Here is a 10926-nt window from a genome sequence, read left to right on the forward strand (position 1 = left end):
CGGCCGGCGGGGCAGAAAGGAGGAAGCAGGGCGCGCGCTCTTCCAAACGCCGCTCCCGAAACGCCACCCCCGGCTCGGTTCCTATCGCTCCCACCCCGGAAGAGGAGAACGTTCCCCGGGAGTCACAATCTGCCGTTCCCTGACTGCGCCCCAGACTCTCCAGCCCTTTCGCTCCTCGTTCGCCCCTGCTGACGCGCGTGCCCGAGACCAGATGACTCGGCCCACCCGCAATTAAGCATTTGCCGGGCATCGTGTCCTCCAGCAGAGCCTCAGCTGGATTCACGTCCTCCCCCTTGACCAGTTACTCAAAGTCCTCCGTGATTCACAGCTCTGGCTCACCATCGCTAGAATACTAATGAGAGAACTGTTGATTTATCGAAGCCCTGATATGTCACCACTAGATTAAACAGTCTATAAAGTATATTTGGACACGTTACAGGATTAGAAGAATCCACCTGGGAAGTTCACTTCCTCCACTCTCTTGTAAAGAGATTTTATTTCAAGGGCACAGCACAAAGGCGCAGCAGAGATGGCCGGGCATCACCGAAACCCAAGGTATCGTTAGGGAGACTGCACGGGCCCCAACCGCCGTCTCTCTGGAGCCAAGTCCCACCTTTTAGTAATGGTATACTTTAATTTGTCTGTTTTCATCCAGTCCTAGCTGAAGGACGCTGGGGCTGCTGGCAGGGGCCTTCCGTGCACCTGGGAAGAGAGGTCTGGCGGCGGGGTGAAGGAAAAGCCTGGCTTACAGGAGGGATTAGCGCCCACGAGCACGGCCAGCAGTCGGGGCTGCTACCAGCCTCGTGCACACGTGCCGTGTTTAGCCGGCTGCACCCAAACCAAAGGGAATTAAGGGGGATTAGGGAATTGAAAGGAGCACCGTGCGCTATTGGAGGCCCGAGGGATTTGCTGCTAATATCAGCGTACGCTGCAGAGGAGGTGCTGGGGCTGCCGGTACGATGCTGATCCGGCACAAACCTGCCAACACCCTCGCTCGTAACGCCGAGAGGTCTCGCGCATCTGATCCATCCGCACGCTACGACAAGGCTTTGGTGCTCCTGACTCACCTCCTGCTGTCTCCTCCTACCTGCTGCGGGAAGCTGGAGTGCGAGTGAAGAGCAGACCCAGGCAAAGGATACACTTGTGAATCCCTCTTGAAGTCCTCTAGCCACTTCTTGTTGGTCTCAATCATTCCTTCAATACTCATCTTGCCTGACCCGCGGCTCTGGACCTGGGAGTGCTGGAACAGCCGTATTTGCTCGCTGTCGCACGAGAGAAAGAGACAGGGCAAGTGGGCAAGAGAGGTCCAGGCCAAAACGATCCCTGAGGTGACAAAGGAAGCGATGGGCTGCTGCAAAAGAGAGTCAACAAAAAGCAGCCTCCTCTTGGCTCAAAGTCCAACCACATCCTAGAGGAAAGCTGCGGCAGCCGCCCACTACCAGGCTGCTGTCCCTCTTGCCCGCACAGCGTCAGAGAGGGTCGGGTGGCAGCCCTCGCTCCATCCACCCGCGCAGCATCGCCTGTCGCGGCCCGATGCCGGCAGCATCCTTGGACCCCGGTCCCGGAATGAGGGTTATCAGCACAACTACGATGGCAGCTTCACCGTAGAACGTCTAACTTAAAATTTGGTTACTTCCTTGTCTTATGACATGTGACCTACAAATCATTCCAGACAAATAAAAGCAACGAAAGAGCAGTAAACGCACAATGAAACAACAACTGAAGGAAAAAGACCCTTACTCTGCAGGTACGTATCCCAGCTTGTTGTCCAGAGGCTTGGAACTTCCACTGAGCAATGGGAACCCACCTGGAAAACAGGCATTAAATACAGACCCCCTCCAAATCAATAGTCGCTACCATCTGGGGCCATTCGCTTTCTTGTACTACAGATACACTGTCCCTACAAGCTGAGCCACCGGCCGAGGACGTAGCGGCGTTACGGAAACCGAGACGGCGATCCCCATCTGCAGTTCACAGGAGGTTTCCAGCGAAGCGGGGCTGGCTCCCTTCTTTAGCAACTGCCTTCTCGGGTGCGTGCTAAAGGCTGAACTGCTCCAGAGGCAGGACGACCAGATCAGCCATACCCCGCGCTTCCCAGGAAGAGAAACCCTGTTTCTCATTCTCTCTCTCATCAGCACCCCTCCCTCCTACCAGCAGCACCAGTGGATCCAGCCCTACCGGCATCGGAAGGGGGAGCCGATTAGAACTTGGGGGGCTTTAAAATCAAAAGCCCTAGGCGAGCAAGCAGATGGATTACCGACCTACCCGGGAAATACTTGTGCCACTTCTCCGCCAGCATGCTGTCCACTGACTCTCCAGCTGTGAAAGAGCGCCCCGAGCTCAGCCCAGTGCTCCAGGCCCACGGGTCCACCAGAGACGCCCCGGCGGGGTCCACCAGGGAGCCACCCGCCCGAAGTCCTGCCAAGGAGGCGTACGCAGAAAGCGGGACGCCGTCACAGGGCGTCGAGGCGAAGAGCGGAGACTGGCGGTTGTTCAGAGAGCCCAAGACACCGAGGACCCCGTTCAGCTCGCTAGTGATACGCTGCAGAGAGTCTGTCAAGTACTGGATCTTGTCCAGCTGCGGAGCAGCCCGTACATCGGTTCGCAAATCAACTGGCAGAAGAGAGAGGGGAAAAAGGGATCACTGGGAGGCCAGAGACACGCCGCCTCCCCGGCGGGAGGCTCGCTTCCCACTGCGCGCTGGGCTCCGAGCGGAGTTTGATCCGTGCGCGGGGATAAGCGGGATACGGAGGCAAAAACCCGGCTTTGCAGCTAACAGGGGAGATACAGACTGGCAGCGAGGATTTGTGCCTTGGAGGCTGCCTGGGCGCGAAGCGGGGGAGAAACGAGATAGCAAGGACCAGATCCTCCAACGCTGCGAGAACAGGGCCCGCAGGACGAGCCTGGAGACGCATTAAGCACGCGTGTTCCACCTCCCTGCTCCAACCCTCCGAGCTGCGCCGTACCCTGTACCACGCAGCCGTTAGCACAAAGGCAACGGCCTTTCCAGAGCTGCACCCGCCATGCCGAAACCCCCAGCACCGCACCCTGCCTCCCCGAGGCGAGACCCCGGCGCAGGCAACCACGCTTTGCTCCAGCGGTCTCACCGCACACAACTGAGGCGGCACAACGGGTTGGTCACACTTCACGTGCTCGTAAGATGCAAAGCTCTCTGGGCCACCAGCCAGGACGGAAGTAGGACCAACAGGACCGTGCTGCCACGGTGCTTCTCTCATCTTAGGGCGAGAGAAGACCCTCGAGTTTCACATGTGCCCGCAGATGCTTTGCTGCTCAGGGTCAGAGAGCCCATCCCAGACCAGGCAGCTTGTCAAGTCTGTTGCCAGAGGCAAGTCTTCCAAACTCTAAGCCCTTCTGCAAGCAGGATTACCCCGCTGCCTTCCTGGCTGTTTACAGGAGCCCTTCCCGTAAAGGTTTATCAGAGAGGCAAAAGGAGGAGCCAGAACCAGGTCTACAGCATCCTATGTTGGGCACAGCCTGTCACATACGTACATTTAGGCTGATGTAGGTTTACACTGGATGTGCTGTTTGTGTCCTCCGAGTTGCTGAGATCAAAAGTCACCATCTTCTTGCATGCAGCACTCTTCAGCGTATCTTCATCTGAAAGCTGGTCAAAAAGAAGGAAAACAATGCAAATTAAAGCTGCTGTTCTGTCCCCGAAACATAAAAGCGACCGGAACAGTGCCTGCAGCTAGTCTACACAGGCTGGACTGCACGGTCAGTCGTGGGCCAAGAGAAGGCAGACTCATCTTCAGTCCCTGTCAGCGACATCGGAATGTCAAGAGACTGCTTGCGCTCTGGAAGAAGCACATGCTGGCCAGATCTAACAGCCACGTGAATGGGTCCTTCTAGGCAGAAGTCAAAGCGTTTTGTGCTTTAAACAAGCCTCACCACTCTTGCAGGGGACGGGTTCTCTCTTTACACCGAGGAGAAGTGCTTGACCGTCAAAGGTCTCATGCACTTGCACCTAAGGCCACGTGGTCCCAGGCAGAGCTGGACAGATGCTGAGGCTTGCCTTGGTCGGGAAAGCAGACTCGATCCTAGTTCACATGAGGTGACCTGCCCTCGTTTTACTCTAGGCTTAAACCACGCAGCTTTTTCTGGCTCCATTCCGCAGCCACACGCTTAACGGCGAGTCCAGATGCCATCAGCAGAGGGAAGGCACAGTATTTGCCGTCTTGGCCAAGGTACAGACAGTTAATAAAACATCTAACCCTTCTGATGTGAGGTTTTAGTTTATATCGTAGGATACTTCAGCTTCATTTCTGACCAAGCTTCCCGCAAGTCAGTGCTCTCAGCAGGTTTTCTCCACCCCAGTGCATCACTGGTGCCAGCAGCCCTGCCTGGCAAGCTGCCACCGTGGCAGAGTCCTCAGCCCAAAGTCCAGCCCAGGTTTGTCCCGGTGGCTTCCGGCCTAGTGAATCACAGGGCTCATGGTTCAGTCAGGGCTGGCATCCTCTCCAACTCCATGACTAGCCTTCTCTCTCCCACTGTTCTCAGACACGCTGTTCTGTGCTCAAAGAACGCGTTTCTACAACCCAGCTCTGCTGGCAAAGGCCAGTCTTTGGCCACCAGCTAAGGAGTCCTCACAGGGACCAAAAGCCCTGAGAGACTCCAGCCTAGAGGCGGCGGCCGAGAGGCACAAGCAACAGTGATGCTGGTGGTTACCTCTTCCAGCAGCGAGGACTCCAGCTGACTTAGTTTCTCTTCTTTCTTCCTCAGCAGCACCTGGCTTTTCCGCATAGCCGACTTCATCTTGTCCAACTGCTTTGCTTCCTGCAAAGCCAAGCCAAGGAGGAAAATTAAACACGAATGACGAGAAATAATTGATGTTAGCCGTTAGGGTGACTTCCATTATCTCACTCCTACTCAGCCCAGGAAATCACGCTGCTGGAGCAAAACCGCTCCCAAGTCTTTGACAGCACGGCAAGGGGAACGTACGGAGGGCAGAGCACATGCCTCAAAGCAAGTTCACTCCAAGGAAAAGTAGGTTTCCCTTCCAAACCCTGCATACAACAAGGTCAGCAGCTTCGGTTCTGCAAACATGAATGTTCTCTATAATCAGTGAAGAAAGTTATGCCTTTCCCCGTCTTCGGTTGGCGTATCAGCAGAGCTGACGAGTACCCAAGAACCCCTTGCCGAGCAAGGGTGAAACCACTGCAGAGCTACAACCATAAATTCGTACTCACTGATGGGAGGGATACCTGTCACTCCCTTTACTATGAAGAGGAAAAAAGTCATGTTTTCCCCCCCGCCAAATCCTTTCTCCATTTCTAAGGTCCCACAGCTCCACCTAACAATCGAGTTCCTACAATCTAGCAAGCTACCGAGCGCTGCCTGCGCTGCAGCGGCGGCTCTGTGGAGCCTTCCTAGCCCAAAGCACGCGCGGCCAAACAGAACTGGAACTATTCTACCGTGCAAGGCCTCGTTAGCTGCAGGCTATGCACGCGCACGCAGCCGCTTTCGGTCGCCCATCTGATGCACAGTAACATCGCTGATCCAAAGCCTCGGTCAGGCTCTCATTAAGCCTGTTCCTCAGACGCTGCCTTTGCACCCCATTCCTGAAGGGCTCTCTTGGCCCTCCTGAAGTCATCTACAGCCAGCCCGAGAAGGGAAGGACTCTGACCCTCGTGTTACGACCAGGAAGACGCAAGCAGGGACGCGCGCCGCAAATCTGTCACAAGACGCGCAAGATCCCATTTCCAGGACGACCGAACTCTCACAGGGCTGGGGATTCGACGATGGATGCCACAACGCCCGACATCTGAACGCAGGCAGCGCTCGGGGGACTCACCTCTTCCAGGTTCTTGCGCACGCCCTCCAGGAGCTGGGAGCTGTCGGGATCCTGCACCACCTCCTGTGCTTTCCGCATATCTTGGTGCCACTGCTGCTTCGCAGCTTTCAGAGCCGTGTGCCTCTTCCTCATGGAGCGGGTCTGGCGCACCAGGAACTCCTTGGCGTTCCTGATGGAGATCCCTTCCGCAGAGATGTAGCTCCTGACGCTAACGAAAGAGACGGGCGTGCTGCTGCGCCATCCCGCAAGCCTCACGCGGCGCCCTCCCCGAAAACGGGGTGCGACGCGCATAAAACCCCAGCAAGAACATGTTCCGGAAGCAGCTGGCGTACAGATACTCACCGATCAAACTGGAAGTCGCTGTCCTCGTGGCTTTGAGAGGGGGGGGAAGCAGGCTCTCTCGGCGAGTGCTGAGGAGTTGAAACGTTTCAAAAAAATAAGAAACACGTATGGGAAACAGAGGCCCAGGACCCCAGAAGGGTCCAGTTAAGAGGAAAAATTTGGAACGACATCACCACAGTACTGCCCAGATCCCAAACCAGTGCCAAGGATGTTCTTATGCGACTTGAAAAAGTAACAGAGACATTGCTATCCCTGACTCGAGCCCCGCTTTTGACTCCAAGGGCAGTCAAGTATCCCACGCTGATCTCCCCTCAGCAATAACAGAGCGAGATCAACAAATGCTACTAAACGTATTGACGTCCCCGGGGCAAAGGAAAAAGCATCGCCGCATCTCAACTGAGTTCACACAGAAGGAACAAAAGCTGGGATTGAGGGAGTTACGGCCTCAGAGCTCACGAGGCAAACACCTTTACAGTCCGCTTTACTCACGGCTTGAAAAGTTTCTCTCAGGTCTTCAACATGGAGCTCAGCTTTCCTTCCTGGAGATTCCACGCTTTCTTCTGCCTCCAGTTCTTTCAAAGCCTCCTGTTTGCTCCTGACAGCTGCCTCAAGCTCACTGCCCCAAGAAAAGGCAACAGCGGCAGCGCTTGGTTAGACCGCAGGTCCATCTAGCCCCGTAAGCCGCCGCTAACCGTGTCCAAAGCGACCTCCGGCTTCCAGGGGGGGAAAGGGCCGCAGACGCGCAAGACAACACCGGCATCGGGTCTGCGGTGCCACGCCAAACGCAACCCCCGGCCGGGCAGGGAGACGCTGCTTCACACCCTCACCCAGAAGCTCGGCGGTCTCAGGAAAAAATCCTTCCTTTGCATTTCGATGCCCCCCTCCCTCAAAGCATCCGATTAACCTCACGAGCCAGATGCGGAGAAGACAAACAACTGATACCGACAAGCGGAGGCGAAGGGACACGTTTACACAGCGAGTTATTAACACGTTAATACCCCCTCCGCACCCTCGCCACGCGGCAAGACGGCCGCCGGGATCGTGAAGGAACACGGCCCAACATACACGCGGCTCAGAGGCAAGGGAGAGGTACGGGTTAGGTTAGAGAGGTTGCTGTTAGGGGCACAGGGCAGATTTTTCCCCCCCCATTAGAGGAGATTCCTCATACGCACACCTGATGCGTTTCTGCAGCCTCTGGCTTCGGCTCTGCAGCAAGTCCACCTGGGCCTCCAGCTCAGCTTTCTGGTCCTGGAGCTCTTCAAGAGACCTACGCAGCTGCCGGGTGGACTCAAGGAGGCTGGCGTGCTCCCTCCTGTTCTCCTCCAGGCGGACTTGAGAAGCTAAAGCAGCTTCCTAGAAGAAAACCAAGAAACCCCTCACAGTAATTTCCCCCATACCAAAATAAGAGGCGCACAACATGCAAGAGCTTGCTACCTGCACAGTTCGCAGGGGGTCCCAGAGCTAAAAACACGCACACACACAACACACCAACCCTGGCAGAACAGGACTGTCGCTTCTTTTTGGGAAACGGCTCAGAGCTAAATCAAACTCATCAGGATGGCACTCCAGGCTGAGGTAGGGAGGGATTTTCAGACTCACAATTTAGAAGCAACAGTTTGCTTTTTTAAAGCCATAGTTCTAGCGTGCTGCCCTCATCCCCAAAAATGCAGCAGCACAGCACCTCTCCAGAGCCAAGATATACATACGTCTCTCTCTAGCTCAGCCCGTCTGCCTTCATCCAGCAGCTGCTGCCTTTTCTTTCTCAGGGACTCCTCCTATATACAGATGAGAAAAGGTGTCAGAGCAAGGAGACTGCTGATGCTGAGCAGCACCTGAAATACAGAGGTCGAGCCCGCGTCTCAAGACCATTTCAAAGTACTTGAGGCTTGTTGTCAGTTTTCAGTGTTCCCACACACGCGCACTCGAATCCCCCTCCTTTATTTGGCTTCAAGTGAGAAGCCGGGAATATCTGCATTCTGGGGGAAGAACACCCCTTCCTGCTCAGCTGCAAGAGCATTCAAGGCGCACGGCCATTTCTGTGGGATCTTGCTTTCGCGAAGCCTCCGACTGCCTCCAGCATCGCTTCACCGTTTTACTTCCTCGCTCCAGTGCTGCTTGGAAAGGAAGGGCTGACGGAAGCAAGGCTGTCTGCAGCCCTTGGCACAGGCCAGGACTTGAGAGATCTGCAGGCAAGGGCATCGGCCGGCGATTATTGCCAGCTCCACGGGAGCCTTTGGAGCGCTTCCCTCTCCCACACCGAGATCCAGAAACACTCGTTCCCTTTTCACGGCATCAGGGAGAGGAAGAGTCAAATCAGGAAGGGATCGCCTAAAGTCCCAAGCGAGGACACGCCACCTCGAAGGGCTCTTACGCTCCCTCCGTCCCCCTTACAGCCACTCTCTCCCACAGCACTGGGCAAACTTGGAGCGCTGACTTTCACCAAGTCACGCAAACAGCAGCCACGAGGCTGCACCACTAGGAACGCTGAGCCCTGCTCCGAGTTTTACCTGAAACTGGAATGGCAGCAAAAGCCCTGGCTGAGTGCTTCGGAGGAGTCCCCCGCAAGGAAGCGGCCAGAGGAGCGGCACAGGCTAGGAAACCGCTGCGAGCCCAGCGGGGCTGACCCACCTGGCTAAGGAGCTGCACCGATCTGGCTTTGACGTTCTTTGTGCGCGTGTCAAGCTCGTTCTCAGAATCCTGAAGTTTTCTTTCCTGCACAGAAATGCCGAGGTGAAGAGAACGGCACAAGCTCCTCGCTCACCAGGAGGGACAACAAACGCTGGGAAAGCGCGACCCGCCGCTCGCGTCACCCTGGGCCGCGAGGGCTGGCAGGCGCACCGAGGTGCCACGGTACCCAGGCCATCCCCGAGCAGCCGAGTCACAAAGCCTTCTCCTCACCTTCTCCCTGTGCCTGTGCCGCAGCGCGGTAAGCCGCTCGTCCAGCTCCGCCTGCAGAGCTTTCACCTCCGCTTCGTGGAGCTGTCGGAGGCGCACCATCTCGCTTCGCAGGCCTTCAAACAGCTCTGCTCTTTGCTTTCTCTCCTGTTCGGTGCAAAATACAAACAAGAGCATGCGGAAGTTGCCTGCACGGGGAATATTTTGACAGATTATCCTTATAACCCCAGCCTAAATTCACTTTACGTCATGGCGCTCTCCGCCAGCAGTACCTCCTCCTCGTACTGATCCTGAATCCGTGCTAGGACCTCCTGGTGCTCCGCTTTCATCCTCTCCATTTTCCTCTCGTGGTCTTTTTCCACTTCCTGGCGTTTCTCTCTCATAAGCTCGCTGAGCTGCGGGGACAAGGCAGAAAGACGCCTCTGAACTACGGCGTTGCGCTGCAGCGGCCCCCCAGGAGAGCAACCTCTCGCACGAGCGGAGGGACTGGAGTTCGGAGTACCTCGCACGTGGGATCAGGCTGGGGCCCGCATAGTACAAGGCAAGCACCCGGGGGAGGGAAGATGCTGCAGGGGTGTCCCCGTCCCCCCAGGCACGGGTCACCCCGGGGCGGGGGACGTGGCCTCTCGGACCCCACCACACCTCCAGGGCGAGAGGGCGAAGAGCCTCCCTCCAGCAATCCGAGATGAATACTTGCCTCGCGCTCGTATTCCGTTACTTGATGAGCTTTTTGCTGCACTTTCAGCTCCGCTCTCTGCAAGTCGTCACGCAGGCGAGCCTCCTCGCTCCTCTGCGACTCCGCTATCTGGGTGCGCAGGCTGGAAAGGACCTGCCACGAAAGCCACCCACAGAGACTTGTCACCCTTCTGACGAGATCCATAGAGTGCCCTCCTACAGAAAGGAAGCAGCATGGCCAAGACCATGCTGTCTCACCACCCCCTCCTCTGAGCAGGTCCAAGTGCTGAGCCAGACCAGAAACACATTTAGAAGTGGAAAAAAAATTAATGCCATCTCTCCGTGGCCACCTTTGGTGACTGTGTGGGGGAAAAAAAATCATTTACATTCCAAGGACGCCGTCTTTTACCTTATGATGCTTCTCTTCTGCTGCAGATTTCAGCTGCTGGAGTTCAGCTGCAAACTGTTTCTCTAGCTCTTCCGCTGCCTATGGGAAGACGAGCAAGACAGTCCGCTGGCAAACCTCTGTGTGTGGGGACATGCTCTACAAGGTGCATTTGCAATTAACGTCTACCCATGAGCATCAAAGCCCACGACGGTAAACCTCTTTCAAAGCCGATTACACACAAGGTGCCTTCACACTCTACGGGCTTGCGCTCCCAGGAGATCCCGACGGATCTCAGTCACGCTGTGCTGGAAGGACTACGAACTGCCCAGGCTCTCTGGAGGGCTCCAGCAGCAGCCAAGGAGGTATCTGATCCGATAAAATGGCTTGCCTTAGCTCGGCAGACACACAGTGACCCTTCTCTACTCTTCAGGTGCGACGTGGCCGTTTGAATAATTGTTATTTAATCACTACTGTAATAAAAATTGGGGAAGTACTCCTCCCCACCTCGATCCCGCCGCTAACAGCACACCTAGCGTCTTTCCTTCAGGTTTTAAGTGAGTCATTATTAAAGCCCATGCAGGTGTTATTTAAATATCTCAACGCTTCAGCACTGCAAAAGCAAGCAGGTCACAGCATGAACAGCACGGGGGTCTGACCCTACGGCCTGGTTTCTGCAGGGAGAGAGTTCCTTTTCTTCATCATAGCTAGTACGGGGCTATAGTCTGGATTTGGGATGAAATCCGTGTTCATAATTCAGGGATGGTTTCAGTTGTTGCGAGGCCGTCAAAGACCGTCCGGCTTCTCACGCTGGCCG

At 55.8% G+C, this 10926-nt stretch overlaps 1 protein-coding gene across 1 annotated transcript in view; it reads right to left on the bottom strand.

The window, feature by feature from the left end:
• Positions 1-1087: 1087 nt before the first annotated feature.
• The window catches only part of CEP164 (centrosomal protein 164kDa), a gene marked incomplete at both ends in the record, with an annotated part of 20514 nt that continues 10675 nt past the window's right edge, over positions 1088-10926 (bottom strand). Inside the window, 15 exons of the mRNA XM_010296097.1 lie at positions 1088-1262; positions 1741-1807; positions 2266-2613; positions 3511-3625; positions 4687-4794; positions 5813-6020; positions 6155-6222; positions 6644-6770; positions 7329-7507; positions 7861-7929; positions 8783-8866; positions 9053-9196; positions 9322-9444; positions 9747-9878; positions 10134-10211. Of these exons, the coding sequence (XP_010294399.1) occupies positions 1088-1262; positions 1741-1807; positions 2266-2613; positions 3511-3625; positions 4687-4794; positions 5813-6020; positions 6155-6222; positions 6644-6770; positions 7329-7507; positions 7861-7929; positions 8783-8866; positions 9053-9196; positions 9322-9444; positions 9747-9878; positions 10134-10211 (2025 nt within the window). The remainder of the gene's footprint in view (positions 1263-1740; positions 1808-2265; positions 2614-3510; positions 3626-4686; positions 4795-5812; positions 6021-6154; positions 6223-6643; positions 6771-7328; positions 7508-7860; positions 7930-8782; positions 8867-9052; positions 9197-9321; positions 9445-9746; positions 9879-10133; positions 10212-10926) is intronic.

Source organism: Phaethon lepturus, unplaced genomic scaffold (genome assembly GCF_000687285.1).
Source record: "Phaethon lepturus isolate BGI_N335 unplaced genomic scaffold, ASM68728v1 scaffold23770, whole genome shotgun sequence".
NCBI classification, from domain to species: Eukaryota; Metazoa; Chordata; class Aves; order Phaethontiformes; family Phaethontidae; genus Phaethon; species Phaethon lepturus.